A 19000-nucleotide genomic window follows, 5' to 3' on the forward strand; every position below is an offset into this window, starting at 1 on the left:
AGTCCAACAGGTTTAATGATTCTGAGATTGAGAGTCTAAATGGTAAACATGATTTGGAGATGCCAGTGTTGGACTGGGGTATGCAAAGTTTAAAAATCTCAACACCAGGTTATAGTCCAACAGGTTTAATTGGAAGCACACTAGCTTTCAGGAGCTTCGCTCCTTCATTAGGTGATAGTGGAGGGCTCAATCCTAACACAAAATTTATAGCAAAAATTCCATGTGCAAATCACAAAAGTAGTGAAACTATCATGGTATTCAAACAGATGAAAGACTCAACAGACAATCAATTTTTCAATGTATAATTTCAGTTACATCACACAATTTATAGCAAAAATTGACAGTGTGAGGATTGAGCCCTCTCTATTACCTGATGAAGGAGCGATGCTCTGAAAGCTAGTGTGCTTCCAATTAAACCTGTTGGACTATAACCTGGTGTTGTGTGATTTTTAACTAAATGGTAAAGAGTGTGTAAACCTAATTGGAAGTATCCCTTCAGGGAGTTCTGAGAGAGGGCTATGAACCAACCATATGTTCATGGATTTGGAGATGAAACAATACTTGTAAGGATGGTAAGGACCAAGGATTTTTATTTGAGATAATACATTTAAAGGACCAAGGGAAACTGTCTGAAGAGTGAACTATTAATAATATTGGCTATTTATGATCCCGGATAATCAGAAAAAGTTCAAACTTATCAATGACTGAAATTATCATCCAAGATTCCAAGTTATAGCTGGAACAAACTGACTAAAAGCATTGACAAAATACTATTTCATAAGGCACCATTAAACCTTAAGCTACAGAAAAGTCCCCTCAACTTTTCTAATGCCCAAAAGTCTTGCTGCCATCATTACCTTTTACTGTAACCCTAATTTTCTTTTCACAACTTGAGGGCATTGCTGGCTAAGCCAGCATTTATTGTCTGTCTTTAATTATCCAGAGAGCAGTTAAGAATCAAGCACACTGCGGTGGATTTTTGAGTCACGTCTAAGCCAGACCAGGTGAGGGTGGCAGTTTCCTTCTCTAAAGGCCAGATGAGGTTTTCTGACAAATAATGAATTCATGGTCATCCTTATGCTGTTGAATTTGAAGTATCAAAAGACATAGAACATTTGTTTAAAACATGGAATCAGGAATTGGGGTTGGAAATCCCTTCAGAAATGTGGGATGATATCTGGGAAAATGCCAGAAAGATCTCCATTTTTAATAGAACCCAAGCTATTCAATTAAAGATACTCCATAGGACTCCTATAGCACCGGAACTATTGGCAAAATTTAGGACAGGAACATCTCCAATATGTCCTAAATGTAAAATAGAAGTGGACACTCTCACACTGCTTATGGACTTGTCATAAGATCTGCAATACTGGATCAGAGTAGCAAATGCTCTGACAGAAATTTTGGGAGCAGAAATTGGAGTAGATCCAGGATATCTCCTCCTGGGCTTTTTGAACCTGCCCTCCCTGGATGTGCACGGAAGGAAATTATTTCCCATTCTCTCCTTTTGTGCAAGGAAAAATAACTTAGTACATTGGGTAGCTGAGAGCCCTCCAGGACTTTCGAATTGGCACAGGTTAATCATGGAATGTATTCCCCTTGACTTCCTTACAAATATGGTGCACCAAAAAACTGAATTATTGTATAAAATATGGCAGCCCTTCCTTAACTATATAGATAGATATTTTGACCATATTGTCAAGGGCTTTTATCTAGTTGTGGTAGTGGTTCTGGCAGGTCCTGGGGCCCCCAGAGGGAGGAGTCCCGTATGAATACGGGTTTTATTATGACTTAATGTTAATTCGTTCTGAGCATGTACTTCATTATTTAATTACTATGTTATCATTTTTTTGAGTAATGCAAGATATTTTATTATGTGCCTTGGTTATTTGTAGGTTAGATAGTACTTGAGTTTTTTCTTTGTTTTGGTTATTTAATATTTGTATATTAGTGTTTATTTTTATTTTGTGTTTGTAACAAAAAACTTCCTTTTTTTAAATAGATACTACTTTTTCTTCAATAAAAGTAAGGTTGTATTGGTCAAGGATTTTAGAACATAGAACATAGAACATAGAAGAATACAGCGCAGTACAGGCCCTTGGGCCCTCGATGTTGCGCCGATCCAAGCCCACCTAAACTACACTAACCCACTATCCTCCATATACCTATCCAATGCCCTCTTAAATGCCCATAAAGAGGGAGAGTCCACCACTGTTACTGGCAGGGCATTCCATGAACTAACGACTCGCTGAGTGAAGAACCTACCCCTAACATCAGTCCTATATCTACCCCCCCTTAATTTAAAGCTATGCCCCCTTGTAATACCCGACTCAATACGCGGGAAAAGGTTCATACTGTCGACCCTATCTAACCCCCTAATCATCTTGTACACCTCAATCAAGTCACCCCTAAACCTTCTTTTCTCTAGTGAAAACAGCCCCAAGTGCCTCAGTCTTTCCTCATACGATTTTCCTTCCATACCAGGCAACATCCTGGTAAACCTCCTCTGCACCCGTTCCAATGCCTCCACATCCTTCCTATAGTATGGCGACCAAAACTGCACACAATATTCCAGATGCGGCCGTACCAGAGTCTTATACAACTGCATCATGACCTCAGGACTCCGGAACTTTCCAAACATAGACTGGGACTGCCATAATATTAAGGGCTTGGAGAGAAATTTAAGTGTGCACAAGAAAATTTTCTGATTCATTATGTGGGTATACCTATTAGAGAGAGTGCAAAACCTTTCCTCCTCTTAGTCACCTGCCCTGCCTTATTTCCTGAGGTGTCATTGGGGCAGCATTTTGGAGTTAGTGGCCATTTTAAAATAGTGATGTAAAAGGAAAGACCAGCTCTAAATTGGATTAGAGTGGTGCTGGAAAAGCACAGCAGTTCAGGCAGCATCCGAGGAACAGGAAAATCGACGTTTCGGGCAAAAGCCCTTCATTAGGAATAGAGACAGAGTGCCTGAAGGGTGAGGAGAAAGTAGCATAGAGTAGTTGCAATGGGAGAGGAGTTCCCTGAGATTCTTTTAGAGAGAAGAGGAAAACTTAGTCATTGTTTTCACCCAGTTGATTTTAACCCTACTGCAGATCCTCTTGCAAGGATGCATGCTTTGAAGAAGTTTTCCTCCTCTCTCTACAAGAATCTCGGAGTCCCTCTCCCACTGCAACTACTCTATGCTACTTTCTCCCCACCCCCACCCTCCTCTCATTTATCTCTCCACCCTTCAGGCACTCTGCCTCGATTCCTAATGAAGGGCTTTTGCCCGAAACGTCGATTTTCCTGCTCAGGTGCTGCCTGAACTGCTGTGCTTTTCCAGCACCACTCTAATCCAGGTTCCAGCATCTGCAGTCGTTGTTTTTACTGAGCTCTAAATTGGAAAAAGGCCAATTTCAACGGTATTGGGCAAGAACTTTCAAAAGTTGCTTAGGGGTGAATGTTCTCAGGTAAAGAGATGCCTGGAAAATAGGAATCCTTCAAAAATGAGATGACAAGGGTCCAGAGACAGTACATTTCTGTTAGGGTGAAGAGCATGACTGTAGGTGTTGGGAATGCTGAATGATTAGAGAAATTGGAAAAAGAAAGAAGCATATGTCAGGTACAGACAGCTGGATCAAGTAAATCCCTAGAAAACTGTGGTGGTGCTGGGGTGTTGAACTGTGGTGGGCAAAGTCAGAACTCACCCAACACCAGGTTATATTTCAACAGGTTTATTTGAAATCACAAGTTTTCGGAGCGCTACTCCTTCAGAAAGTGAAGGGAAGAGCACAGGCACAGAATTTATAGGTCGAGAGATCAAAAGATAGAACATGTGGTGTGCATGGCATGTCAACAGGCTAACTAACAAGTCTTTGCAGGTGTTCGGAAGTGTCAAATGCTGTGAGTGAAGTGATAATAGCAAGTGAAGGGATGATCAATGATTAACTAAGGCAGATTGGTAATTACAAAAAGTCAAAAATAAGATGGTGCTAGAGACAAGCCAGATGGCTGGAATAACATGACTGTTATAATCTCTCTACCTTAAATTAGTTTGTACAGTTTTGGACTACTTGTTACTTTGGACCCTAGTCATGTGACTCTTATCATGTTACTCCACCCATTCAATTTGTCTCTAGCACCATCTTATTTTTGATCTGTTTTGAAATTATCTCTGCCTTAATTAATCAGATCGTAAGTCATGCTTTCACTTGCTATTCAGCTGTTGACACTTCAGTCAAACCTTTTGATACTTTGGATCATCTTTAGACATTCCTAATTACCTAGAACAGTGCAGCACAGAACAGGCCCTTCAGCCCACGATGTTGTGCCGACCACTGATCCTCATGTATGCACCCTCAAATTTCTGTGACCATATGCATGTCCAGTAGTCTCTTAAATGTCCCCAATGACCTTGCTTCCACAACTACTGCTGGCAACGCATTCCATGCTCTCTCAACTGTGTAAAGAACCTTCTCTGACATCCCCTCTATACTTTCCTCCAACCAGCTTAAAACTATGACCCCTCGTGCTAGTCATTTCTGCCCTGGGAAATAGTCTCTGGCTATCCACTCTATCTATGCCTGTCATTATACCTCAATTAGGTCCCCTCTCCTTTTTCTCCAATGAAAAAGGTCTGAGCTCAGTCAACTTCTCCTCTTAAGATAAGCCCTCCAGTCCAGGCAGCATCCTGGTAAACCTCCTCTGAACCCGCTCTAAAGCATCCACATCTTTCCTATGGTAGGGCGACCAGAACTGGACGCAGTATTCCAAGTGCGGTCTAACCAAAGTTTTATAGAGCTACAACAAGGTCTCACGACTCTTGAACTCAATCCCCCTGTTAATGAAAGCCAAAACGCCATATGCTTTCTTAACAACCCTATCCACTTGGATGGCCATTTTAAGGGATCTATGTACCTGCACCTCAAGATCCCTCTGTTCCTCCACACTGTCAAGAATCCTATCCTTAATCCTGTACTCAGCTTTCAAATTCGACCTTCCAAAATGCATCACCTCGCATCTATCCAGGTTGAACTCCATCTGCCACCTCTCAGCCCATCTCTGCATCCTGTCAATGTCCCGCTGCAGCCTACTACAGCCCTCTATCTTGCAATGATCTCTCTGCTTATAAGTTGTCAGTGCGCCTCCCTTCACTTCACCTCACCAAGGAGCCGTGCTCAGAAAGCTTGTGATTTCAGATAAACCTGTTGGACTATAACCTGGTGTCATGTGACATCTGACTGTCCGTAGAAGAATATAAAGGCAAATATAAAGAATACTTAAGAGGGGCATGAGGTGGGCAAAAAGGGACATTAGCTTTGGCAAGTAGGATTAAAGGGAATCCAGAGGGATTCTATAAATACTTTAAGGACAAAAGAGTAATTAGACAGAGAATAGGACCCCTTAAAGATCAACTAGGAGAAAATGAGGACTGCAGATGCTGGAGATCGATGTCTGGTGCTCAAAGCACTGCCGGTCAGGCAGCATCCGAGGAGCAGGAGAAACAATGTTTTGGGCAAAAGCCCTTCATCAGGAATGAGGCCCCTTAAAGATCAACGAGGCTGCCTGGGTATGGAACCACAGGAGGTGGGGGAGATAGTGAATATATTGCATCAGTGTTTAATGTGGAAAAGGGTATGGAAAATAGAGAATATGGGAAATAAATAATAACATCTTGAAAAGTGTCCATATGACAGAGGACATTGCAGGATATCTTAAAAACGCACAACGCTGAATAAATTTCCAAGACCTGACCACGTGTATCCTGGAACTCTGGGAAACTAGGGAAGTGATTGCTGGACCCCTTGTTGAATTAATTGTATCATAGTTAGCCATGGGTGAGGTGCCGGAAGACTGGAGGTTGACTAACATAGTGCCGCTATTTAAACAAGGTGGTAAACAAAAGCCAGGGAACTACAGACCAGTGACCCTGACATCAGTTGTGGGCAAGTTGTTGGAGGTATTCCTGAGGGGCAGGATTTACATGTATTTGGAAAGGTAAGAACTGATTTAGGGATAGTCAACATGGTTTTGTCCATTAATTTGAGTTTTTTTTTAACAAGTAATGAAGAAGGTTGAGGGCAGAGTGATGGATGGAATCTATCTGGACTTCAATAAGGTGTTCAACAAGGTTTCTCATGGTAGACTGATTAGCAAGGTTGGATCACATGGAATACAGGGAGAACTAGCTATTTGGACACAGAACTGGCTTGAAGGGTGGAGATTGTGGTGGGTGGAGGATTGCTTTTCAGATTGGAGGCCTGTGACCAGCAGTGTGCTACAAGGATTGGAATTGAGTACAAAAGAATCTGGAATTAAGAGTCTAATGATGGCCATGAATCCATTGCCGATTGTAGGGAAAAACCCATCTGGTTAATGTCCTTTAGAGAAAGAAACCTACCTGGTCTGGCCTACATGTGACTGCAGACCCCCAGTAATATGATTGACTCCTAACTGTCCTCTGGACAATTAGGGATGGGCAATAAATGCTGGCCTAATCAGTGAATAGATTTTTTAAAAAAGTGTGATTGTAAGTTGCAGATGATGCCATAATTGGAGGTATAGTGGACGTTTGAGCACAACAAAATCTTGATCAGATGGGCCAATAGGCTGATGAGTGGCAGATGGAATTTAATTTCAATAAATGTCAGGTGTTGCATTTTGAAAAGGCAAATCGGGGCAGGATTTATATGCTTAATGGTAAGGTCCTGAGGAGTAGTGTTGAACAAAAGGCAGGTTCATAGTTCCTTGAAAATGGAGTCCCAGGTCAACAGGATAGTGAAGGTGGTGTTCGGTATGCTTGCCTTTATTGGTCAGTGCATTGAGTATAGGAGTTGGGAGGACAGTTTCTGGCTGGCCCGAACATTGGTTAGGCAGTTTTGGGATAGTGTGCAATTCTGGCCTCCCTGGTATCGGAAGGATGTTGTGAAAATTGAGAGGGTTCAGAAAAGATTTACAAGAATGTTGCCAGGGTTGGAGGGTTTGAGCTACAGGAAGGGGCTGAATAGGCTGGGGCTATTTTCCCTGGAATATTGGAGGCTGAGGGGTAACCTTCATAAAATCATGAGAGGCATAGGGTAAATAGACAAGGTCTTTTTCATGGAGTAGGTGAGCCCAAAACTAGAGGGCCAAGGTGAGAGAGGAAAGATTTGCAATGGACCTACGGGGCAGTGTTTTCATCCAGAGGATGGTGTATGTATGGAATGAGCTGCCAGAAGAAGTGGTGGAGGCTGGTGCCATTACAATATTTAAAAGGCATCTGGATTGGCATATGAATGGGAACGGGCTCCAGCCAAAAGCGTCTATTCTCCTGCTTCGATGCTGCCTGACCTGTGCTTTTCCAGCAACACATTTTTGAATATGATTGGGAACGGTTTAAAAGGGATATGGGCCAAATGCTGACAAATGGGGCTAGATTAATTTAGGAGATCTGGTCAGCATGGATGAGTTTGACTGAAGGGTCCATTTCCATGTTGTACAGCTCTATGATTCAATGATTCGAAGTCTGTGCCAGTTAAAAACAGGCACCCAACATCTCTAATCCCAATTTCCAGCGTTTGATCTGTAGCCTTGTATACCTTTAGCATCACAATTGTTCATCTAAATGCATCTTGAATGTTAAGAGTTTCTACCTGTTGCACCCTTGCAGTCAGTAAGTTCCAGATTTCAACTACCCTCTGGGTTTTAAAAAAAAAGAAAATCATCTTTTATCCCCTCTAAACTACTTATCCCTTAAATATATGTTCCACCACCTGTCACTCCAGGAAGAGGAAAATGTCTCTTCCTCTCATAATTTTATACAATTCAATCTCCAGAAAATCAACCCCAGTCTGGCCAGTCTGTTATAACTGAAACGTCAATCACATTAGGTAACATCCTGGTATATCTACTTTGCATTTTCTCTTGTGCAGTTACATCTCTCCTAATACTGTTAGTTCTAGAATTGCACAAATTATGCTTGCTGTGGCTTAACTAACATTTTATATGGTTCCAGCATAATTCCCTGATCTTAACGCTCTTGCTCAGCTAATAAAAGGCAAATATGCTAACTTAACCACTTTTATTTACCTGTCTGACTACCTTACGTTGTGGTGAACATGCTTCCCAAACCCTCTTTGCTCCCCAAGGTTGTAATGTTCATCATGCATTCCCTTACTTTGTCCATTCCGAGAACACCATTTTTCACTGATCTAAATTGAATTCCATTTGTCACTGATCAATCTGACCAGCCTGTCTATTCTGCGGTAAACATGCTCTTCCACCCAGCTTTGTATCACCTGCAAGCTTTGATGTATTACATTTAGTTTCCTAAAGTGCTAACATTCTGTGAATAGTTGGGATCCTAGTACCCCACTACTACTGCCTGCCATTCAGGAACAAACTTTCTTTTTCCTAGTTTATTTCCTGTCTACTAACCAATTTTCTATCCATCTCACTACACTGCCCTAATCCTTTGCACTTTATAGATTAACATATAAAATTAATGTTCAACTTTGTTGAAAGCCTTCTGAAATCCTGGCTTTCCTCCTTGAATAACATTGCCACATTGCCTGTGCTGCAGTCATGTAGCAACTCTGTTGTGGCCAGGGAGGCATTGAAAATTATTGCCAATGCCCCTGCTATTTACTCACTCATCTCACTCAGCAGCCTGAGTTGCACTTCATCTGACCCTACATAATTACTTTCCTTTATTCACTAGTTGTAGTTTAAAACTTTGATTTCAGGCCCATCTTTGTTGAAAAGGACAATCTTAAATCTAACTGAGTTATGATCACTGTCTGAAAAATGATTCCCTCATGAATTCATAAATTAATTTCAGGACCAGCCCTGCTTTGTGGAGTTTCTACGTATTACTTTGAAATGGATGCATTTTAAGGATTCTACTTCCTCTAAGGCTGTGACATTGAGTACCCTAGTTAATGGGAGGTTTCAACTTTTTTTTTAACATTATCACTACCCTATTATTTTAACATTTCTCTGAAATCTGCCTATATATTTCCTTTTTTGATTGCTCTTTTTTTTTTGGTTTTTAGGTTCCACTCGTATGAATTAATTTGAGGAGCCTTTGAGGATTTCATCCCTTCTTACTGCTACAATTGATTCCCTAATCAATATTGCAGCACCCCTTTCTTTTACCTCCTTCTCTTTCTATTTGGAAGACTCGTGTATTTTGAAAGATTGAACTGCCAATTCTGCCCTATTCTAACAGTGACAATATTGATGACATGCTTCCATGTGTTAATTTGTCACCCTGTAGTCTTCCTGAGGTCAGAATATATGGAGTCAGGGACAAGTAACAGTGTGGTTGACAAACTGCCGAACAGAAAAATGTAAAATGTTAATTAGTCAGATTAGCATATGTTGGTAGTATGTGATCATTGGTACCCGCATCACTTTCGAACAAAACTTATGTTTGGAAACCTGCAGTACTATTTCAAAGTATTATAATCCTGAAATTTATATTTAATATTGTGGAAATATAAAAATATAGGAAGACATTAATAACAATGTTGCTTATTTGCTGAGTGAACATCTATACAGGAAGTTCTCTGGTTGTAACTGGTTCTGTTTGGGAATCCATTCACAAGTCAAAGCATGTTGCAGGAAAACTGAAAGCAGCCATTTGTAAGTACAGGAAATATCTGTTTGGGTCTTTAAAAATCAAATCCATGCATGGGTGGGGGGGATCAGAGCAATGGAGCGGGGAATGGAGAAGGTGCAGTGGAGGGCTGTCTGGATGGCAAAGGAAGTAAAGAAATGTTTGAAATAGGAGGAATCTGAGACGCCTGGGAGTGAAATGTCTCATCAGAGCAGATGTGACAAAGACAGAGGAATTGGGAAAACGGGATGGGGTTTTCGCAGGATTCTGGATGGGAGGTGGTGTAGTCCAGGTGTAGTTGAGAGGTCTGGGTTTATAATAAATGTTTGTCCATAAACTCTTTCCAGAGATGGAAACGGAGAGTTTAAGAAAGGGGAGGGAAGTGTCTAAGATTGACTGAATTTCAGGGCAGTGCGGAAGTTGTTAGTGAAATCGGTGAACTGCTCCAGTTCAGCCTCGGTGCAAGATGCATCACCAAAGCAGTCATTGATGTAATAGCAGAAGATTTGGGGAACAATTGCGGTGTACTTACTGAAGAGGGACTGTTTGATATCTCTGACAGAGGCAGTTGTAGGTAGGGCCAATAAAGTATGGAGCTGGAAAAAGCATAGCAGATCGAGGAGTAGGAGAGTCTGAATCTGGGATAAGAGTGTTGGAATGGGGAGATTTTGGAAGCTGGTGAATTACCTTAACATGGAATTTGCCAACTTCCAAATCTCCCCAGTCCTCCTCCACCCCCACCCCTGACCTGTCCATCTTCCTTCCCACCTATCAGCTCCACCCTACTCACTGATCAGTCACAGTCACTCACTGATCAATCACAGTCACATACTTGCATCCACCTATTGCCATCCCCACTTACCTTTTTCCCCCAGCCACAGCCCCCTCCCTCCCTCCCCCTCTATTTATTTCAGTCCCCTTCCCACTCCCCCGACCTGAAACATGGACTTTTCTGCTGCTGTGCTTTTACCTGCTCCACGCTTTATTGACTGACTTTTCAGCATCTGCAGTCCTCACTATCTAAGGTGTAGCTAGGGCCCCATGCAAGTGTCCATGGCCACCCCCTTGAATTGAAGGGAAAATTATCCACCCCGCCACCTTCATTCTCCGCATCGCTACTCTAAACCCCAATATCCCCAATCAAACATGATAAAGATAGGGTCCTCCTTGTCCTCACTTTTTTCTACCCCTCCAGCCTCTGCATCCAATGTATCATCCTCAAACATCATCAACTCCAATTAGACCCTGTCACTCAATGTCTTCCCCTCCCCACCCCTCTTTGCCTTCAGCAAGGACCGTTCCCTTCATCACTCCTTGTTCACACCATTCACCCCATCGACTCCCTTCCCCTGTAACCAAAAACGATGCAACACCTGTCCAAACTCCACCTCCCTCACCACCTAGGGCCACAAACAGTCCTTCATGGCGAGGGAGGTTCTTCTGCATCTCCTCCAATCTAGCCTACGTATTCAGTGCTCCTGTTGTGGTCTTCTCTACATTAAGACCAAATGTAGACGAGGTGACCATTTCACAGAGCATCTTTGCCTGGCCTGAAATGGCAAGCCTGACCATCCGGTCACATCTAGTTCCCCCACGACATGTCCTTCCTTGGCCGCCTCCATTACTGCAGTGAATCAGACTGCAAATTGAAGGAACAGCACCTTTAGTTTCCATCTGGGCAATCTACTGGACTTAACATCAAGTTCTCTAATTTCAAATAACCTTCCTACCCACTCTGGCAACCTTTTCCCCCACCCCATCACCTCTTATCTGTTCCCCTACCCTCACATCTAGCTCTGAAGAAGGGTTAATACCTGAAACACTGATTACTTCATTTCCTGAATGCTGCTTGGCTTGTTGTTTTCTTCTAGCCTCCTGTTTGCCTACTTTGGATTGCACATCTGTAGTTTTTTTGTCTCGAAAGAACAGACTGCTATGTCTGTACCCTGAATCATATCTTACAGACAGTGCCCCAGATACTACCACCATTACCATTCCTGGGTAAATTGTGTCCCAGTGGCGACAAACATGGTATACCATCATGAATTGTCCAGAGCATCATTAACATTGAGCCTGGAATGACCACCTTCCTGATGAAGGGTTTCTGCCTGAAACATGAATTCTCCTGCTCCTCGGATGCTGCCTGGGCTGCTGTGCTTTTTCAGCGCTACACTCTCGAGTCTGATCTGCAACCCTCACTTTGTCCGTTAAGAAGCAGTTGAGGACATTGGATACTACAGTGACAATGGACCTCTAAAACAATCTGGTAGTAGTATTGATGAGTTGTGCTGCTGAACTAGCTATCCTCTAGCCAAGCTATCCTTGTACAGTTGTAATAACGCTGGCATCTACTTGAAAAGATAGAAAATTGCCCAGGTATGTCCTGTCCACAAAAAACAGTCCAACCCAACTAATTACTCAACCAATCAGTTCACACTGAGTCATCAGCAAAGTGATGGAACTGGTTGTTAGTTTTATTAAGTGACATTGCCTCAGAATAATGTACTCACTGACACTTAGTTTGGTATCTGACAGGACCATCCTGTTCCTGACTTGTGTTTAGGTTAGGTCCAACACTGACACCAAACTGAGTTCAAGGTGAGGTGACAGAAAGACAGCCACTTGACAGTATGGTATTAAGCAGCCTAACAAATCCAGAGTCAAGCAGAATGTGGGGAATACTATTAGTTGGAGTCATACTGAGCATAAAGGAAGATGTTTGTTTTCTTTGAAGGTCAAATACCTCAGTCCCAGAGCATCACTGTTGTACTTCCTTAAGGGCCAGCCAACTTCATCTGCTTCATCAATGATCTTCCTTCACCATGAAGTCAGAAATCAACATATTTGCTGACTATAGTATGTTTGGTATCATTCACAAGTCCAGATACTGAAGCAACCTTCATTTTCAGCAACACATGAACAACATCCAATCTTGGGTTGATGAGTGGCAAGTAATATTTGCATCACAAGACTGTGACAATATCCAACAGGAATAAATAACCGTTTTGTCCAGTTCTTTGTTGTCATAACTGTTGCTGAATCCTCAGACTTTCAATGTCCTGGGATTACCATTGAACAGAAACTGAACAACACCAGACATTTTAATATTGTAGCTGCCTGGGAATTCTGAAATGAGCAATGTGTCTCCTGTTTTTGCAAGGCCTGCACACCAAAGCATAATCAGTGTGATGGAATGCTTTCCGCTTGGCTGGATGAATGTGTCTCTAGTGACATTCAAGGAGCCTAACACCAACTTGCTGATTTGATTGGCACCCTGTTCAGCACCTTCAACATTCCCTTCTCTCTCTTCCTCCCCCAACCACCATCCAACTTCTTGCTCTATCCTCATTCTGGCTCCCTCTGCACACCACCACCACCATTCTTCTTTCTCTTCCCCCCACCCCCAAAAAACTCCCTCTCCCTGGTATCAAAATATGAGCAATGTTTTCAGCAAGTCTTAGATGTGGATTGGGCTAAATCTGCCTCCTCTAGGATGGAAACTGTCGGCAAAAAAAACATTTGTGTACGCTATCATCCTGGCAGGGAAGAGCTGCTTAACTGTAATAAAGTTGAGATAACGCAGCAAGACATGTGAAGAATGGGTTGCTCTTTGCTTATTCTCAGCTGAGGTTGTAGGAATGCTAGCAAACAAATTGGGTTGGTCATTTGAGGAGAATGATTAGTTTCTAGTATATACATAAAAATTGCTGTCTACAATTAATCCCCTGTTTGCTATGCAACTCATTTTAAAAATTCTGCATCTGGGGATTGACTTTCTGCATCAGAGCATGGTATCTGTTGCATGATGTACAGAGCTAGGAAACAACTTGTAGCTCCCAATGCTTTTTTTTCTAATTTGGCTACAACATGTAACTGGATGGTAATCGAAATAGTCATATTGTTATCGGGAGTAATATCCTTTCAAGTTTTGCATTGTGATTTTCCTGCCTATCTTTGCTCGAGAATATACATTTACAACTTTGGTTACACAGTGTCTTTCTGCAGTGGAAAGCACTGAGACAAGATTTTCATGCTTTTATTTAATTGAGTTTTGTGACTTGTCTTACCAGCATTGATCAAATATATTCGGCCAGTCTTGGTGTCTCGCTCAGACCAGTATTCTCGCCGGAAAACAGTCGAAGAAATTAAGCAAAGAGCCTTGTCTAATGGCAGATGGCCTCAGGTGAATTTTTATTTGATGTGAATGTTTAAAAATTCCTTAAAGGTTGTATCATGCATATCTTTGTGTAATGTGAATACTTTAAAGTGGAAATAAACGACTAGTTGGGTAATGTCTGAAAGAAAGCTATGTTAGTGTTGCGAGTGAGATACCAAGATTTGCTGCTTGTTTCTAACAGCTACTTGTTCTTTCTAATCTTGTGTATTGGAAGCTTGATGTTTTCTCTCAACATATTACTGAGCTACATATGATTTCAAAGTAGTGGGCTTTTTGGCTTCTCAAGCTTGCTCTGCCATTCATTACGATCATGACTGAACTGTTTGCATTTGGAATTCCACTGTTTCATCTACTGTTAGTAACTTTTGCTTCTTTACAAAAATCTAATCTCGTTCTGCCATAAAAGTCTTCAGTCCCCCTTCTTCCTCTGCTTTGAGACAGGGTTCCATAGTCACATTACTCAGGAACAGAATCTCCTCATTTCTGTCCTAAAAGGCAGCTCCCAGTTGTTAAACAGTACCCCTGAGAATCTTACAAACACCTATCAAATCACTCTTTAGCCCTTCAAAACCAGACTGGAAACAACCCAATCTCTGCAACCTGCTCATTCCGGGTATCAATCTAGTAAACCACCTTGAATTGCCTTCGAAGCATTTACATCTTTTCTTAAATAAGGAGACCAAAACCATTCAGTCTTCAAGTTGTGACCCCCATCTGTGGAGAGAAAAATAGTTAACGTTTCGAGCATAACCCGAGTTTTCTTCGGAACTACAGGGAGCTGAGAAATGGTTTCTATGCGCTTGACAAAGGAGAAAGATGCAGGTGACACAGATTGTAGAACATAGAACATAGAAGAATACAGCGCAGTACAGGCCCTTTGGCCCTCGATGTTGCGCCGATCCAAGCCCACCTAACCTATACTAACCCACTATCCTCCATATACCTATCCAATGCCCGCTTAAATGCCCATAAAGAGGGAGAGTCCACCACTGCTACTGGCAGGGCATTCCATGAACTTACGACTCACTGAGTGAAGAACCTACCCCTAACTTCAGTCCTATATCTACCCCACTTAATTTAAAGCTATGCCCCCTTGTAATACCCGACTCCATACACGGGAAAAGGTTCACACTGTCAACCCTATCTAACCCCCTAATCATCTTGTACACCTCAATCAAGTCACCCCTAAACCTTCTTTTCTCTAATGAAAACAGCCCCAAGTGTCTCAGTCTATCCTCATACGATCTTCCTTCCATACCAGGCAACATCCTGGTAAACCTCCTCTGCACCCGTTCCAGTGCCTCCACATCCTTCCTATAGTATGGCAACCAAAACTGCACACAATATTCCAGATGCGGCCGCACCAGAGTCTTATACAACTGCATCATGACCTCGTGAGTTGTAGGTTTGGATTAGGAATTGGCTGGATGGAAGAAGACAGAGGGTAGTAGTTGATGGCAAAGTTTCTTCATGGAGTGCCGTCACTAGCGGTGTTCCGCAAGGATCTGTTTTAGGACCATTGCTGTTTGTCATTTATAAAAATGACAAACAGCAATGGTCCCAAAACAGATCCTTGCGGGACACCGCTAGTGACGGCACTCCATGAAGAAACTTTGCCATCAACTACTACCCTCTGTCTTCTTCCATCCAGCCAATTCCTAATCCAAACCTCCAACTCACCCTCAATGCCATATCTCCGTATTTTCTGCAGTAGCCTACCATGGGGAACCTTATCAAACGCCTTACTAAAATCATTATATACCACATCTACCCCTCATCAACCTCCTTCGTCACCTTTTCAAAGAATTCAATAAGGTTTGTGAGGCACGACCTGCCCTTCACAAAACCATGCTGACTATCCTTGATCACATTATTCCTATCCAGATGTGCATAAATCCTATCCCTTACAATTCTCTCTAAGACTTTGCCCACAACAGAAGTGAGACTCACCGGCCTATAGTTACTAGGGTTATCCCTACTCCCCTTTTTGAACAAGGGAACCACATATGCTATGTGGCAGGTTACAGCAGGATATAGAGATTGTGAGGGGCCTCAAGCAAAATACATAGGGAATGTTAATGATAGTAGAGGGGAGATATGGATGACAAATGATAATAAGTGTAAATAGCAGAAAATAGGTCAGCTTTAAGATCATGCCCATGTAAATGAGATGTTATCAGAATTCTTTTGTACACCATTGTGACAGGGAAAAGCTGTGTAAGTGTAATAAAGTTGAGAACGCAGCAAGACAGATATGTGAAGAATGAGTCTACTCTTTGCTTATTCTCAACTGAGATTGTAGGAGTGCCTTTAAGCGTTAAGGAAAATAATTAGTTTCCAATGTACACCATCATAATTGTTGTCTACAATTAATCCCCTGTTTGTAATGTGACATGTTTTTCTAATCCTGTGGATCTAGGAAAGTGTTCATGTTCTGAAGTTGTGGAAATCTGTTTCGTCTTGAAAATTGTAATATGCTTAAGAAAATTAGGTGCTATTCCAATAACTTATGTTGGGCTTTGCTGGAGCACTGCAGCATCACTGAGCAAGATAATGTGTTAAAAGAGCAAGCAACTCAAAGGTTAGGGTTATCTTTGCATAGCGAGCAGAAGTGTTCCACAAATCAGTCACTCGGTCTGTATTTGGCCTTGCCCATTAGATGACATTTTGAACAGTGAATAATATAGATTAGTTTGAAAACAATACAGGTAAATTGCTGCTTTGCCTGGGCAGTGTGTTTGAGACCTTGAACAGTGAGGGAGATGTTTAAAAAGTGGACAGTTATTACAGCACTTGTGATTTCATGCAGGAGTGAAAGACGAATGTACTGGGATTCTATATTGGAAACTGAGGAGATGGAAGCAGGAATAGCCCTTAGAGCCTGATAAGGCCATTCAATATGATTGTGGCTTATCATCTAACTCAGTTCCATCTTTCTCCTCATACTGTTGATGTCTTTACCCCTAAGGCCTATATCTAACTGCTTTTTGAAAATGCTCAATGTTTTGGCCTCGACTGTTCTGAGGTGGAGCTTTCCACGGACTCTCTGCTCTCTGAAGAAATTTCTCATCTTGGTCCTAATGGCCTACCTTGTAGGGGATAGTGTAGTCAGGGAAATAGTGCCGGACTGAGGATGTTTATTTAAATGTGCACAGTATATGAAACATTGTAAATCAGCTTGTCGTGCAGGTTGTAATTGGCAGATGTGATGTGGGTATCATAGATGTGGCTGAAAGGGGAATAGGGCTGTGAACAAAATATCCAAAATATGCATCTTATCTAAGAAAAAGGAAGATGTGCAGAGGGGAAAAGGGTTGCCTTGTTGGTGAGAAATTAAATTGATGGCAGGACAGGATATATAATCAGAGGTGTAGAATTTGCCTAAGTAGAGTTGAGGAGCTGCAAAGGGGAAATAAACCCTGATGGGAGTTACTTCTCGGTCTCTTAGCAGGATGTAGGAAAGAAAATAAAGGCGTGTAAGAAAGACACTAATATAATAATCATGGGGGACTTCAGTATGCAGGTAGACTGGGCAAATCAGGTTGGTAATGCATCTCCAGAAAAGATGATAATGGACTGTCTACGAGATTTTTTTTTGAGTAGATCCATCTGGGGAACAAGCAGTTCTGGATTTGGTGACGTTTAATAAGGCAGACTTGATTAAGGAGCTTAATGTGAATGAACCCCTAGGGACAGTGACCAAAATATTGAATTCACTCTGCATTTGTGGGTGAATCACATGTAACAGTATTACATTTGAGTAAAGGTAACTACAAAACCCTGAGGGAGGAGCTGGCCAGGGGATTGGAAGAGGAGCCTTTCAAGGAAGACAGTGGAGCAGCAATAGCAGGAGTTTCTGTGGATAATTTAGGAGGCATAGCGGCAATTCACCCCAAGGAAGAAACGACATACAAAGGGAGGCAAAGGCAGTAATGGCTAACCAGGGAAGTCAAGTATTAAAACAAAAGGAAAAGGAAAAGCAAAATGTGTGAAGATTAGTGGGAAGCCAGAGAATTGGGAAACCTTTAACATTTGAAATACCAATAAAGGTTTTTAGATCCCGTATTACTTTAACTTTTAGCATACGTAACTCTCCTTCTGTATAGAACGTTACAGTGCAGTACAGGCCCTTGGGCCCTCAATGTTGCTACGACCTGATAAATTAATCTGATGCCCATCTAACGTACACAGTTCCATTATTATCCATATGTATGTCCAATACCCATTTAAATGCCCTTAATGTTGGCGAGTCTACTACTGTTGCAGGCAGGCTGTTCCACGCCCCTACTGCTCTGTGGATGAAGAAACTGCCTGATATCTGTCCTAAATCTATTACTTCTCAATTTAAAGCTATGTCCCTTGTGTGAGCCTTCATCCGAGGAAAAAGGCGCTCACTGTCAACCTTACTAACCCTCTGATTATCTTGTACGTCTCAATTAAGTCACCTCTCAGCCTCCTTATTAACAATGAAAACAGCCTAAGTTAGCTCAGCCTTTCCTCATACCAGGCAACATCCTAGTGAATCTCCTCTGAACACGTTCCAAAGCTTCCACATCCTACCTATAATGCGGTGACCAGAACTGCACGGAATACTCCAGGCGCGGCCTTACCAGTGCCTTGCACAGCAGAATCATGACCTTGTGGCTCTGAAACTCTATCCCCCTACCAATAAACACCAACATACCATATGCCACCTTAACCCTACCAACTTGAGTGGCAACTTACGGGATTTATGCACCTGTACACTGAGTTCTGTCTGTTCATGTATATTGTCAAGAACAGTATTCTGCATTCCTGTTATTACTTCTGAAGTGAACTACCTCTCTCTTTTCCGCATTAAACTCCATTTACCACTTCTCAGCCCAGCTCTGCATCTTATCTATGTCCCTCTGTAACCCACAACATCCTTTGGCACTATCCACTACTCTGCCTATCTTAGTGTCATCCGCAAATTTACTCATCCATCCTTCTATGTCCACGTTTTTATAAATGACAAACAGCAGTGGCCCCAAAACTGATCCTTGCGGCGCACCACTGGTAACTGAACTTCAGGATGAACATTGCCCATCAACCACCACCCTGTCATCTTTCAGCCAGCCAATTTCTGATCCAAACTGCTAAATCACCTTCAATCCCGAAACACTATTTTGTGCAATAGCCTACTGTGTGGAACCTTATCAAACTCCTTACTGAAATCCATATACACCACATCGACGGCCTTACCTTCATCCACTTGTTTTGTC

At 42.1% G+C, this 19000-nt stretch overlaps 1 protein-coding gene across 3 annotated transcripts in view; it reads left to right on the forward strand.

The window, feature by feature from the left end:
* LOC122549735 (lysophosphatidylcholine acyltransferase 1-like) overlaps nt 1-19000 on the forward strand; it is a 157660-nt gene that overhangs the window by 67782 nt on the left and 70878 nt on the right. For all 3 annotated transcript variants that reach the window (XM_043689659.1, XM_043689657.1, XM_043689658.1), the window contains exon 4: nt 13651-13763. In XM_043689659.1, coding sequence (XP_043545594.1) covers nt 13651-13763 — 113 coding nt within the window. The remainder of the gene's footprint in view (nt 1-13650; nt 13764-19000) is intronic.

Source organism: Chiloscyllium plagiosum, chromosome 5, assembly GCF_004010195.1.
Source record: "Chiloscyllium plagiosum isolate BGI_BamShark_2017 chromosome 5, ASM401019v2, whole genome shotgun sequence".
NCBI lineage: Eukaryota > Metazoa > Chordata > Chondrichthyes > Orectolobiformes > Hemiscylliidae > Chiloscyllium > Chiloscyllium plagiosum.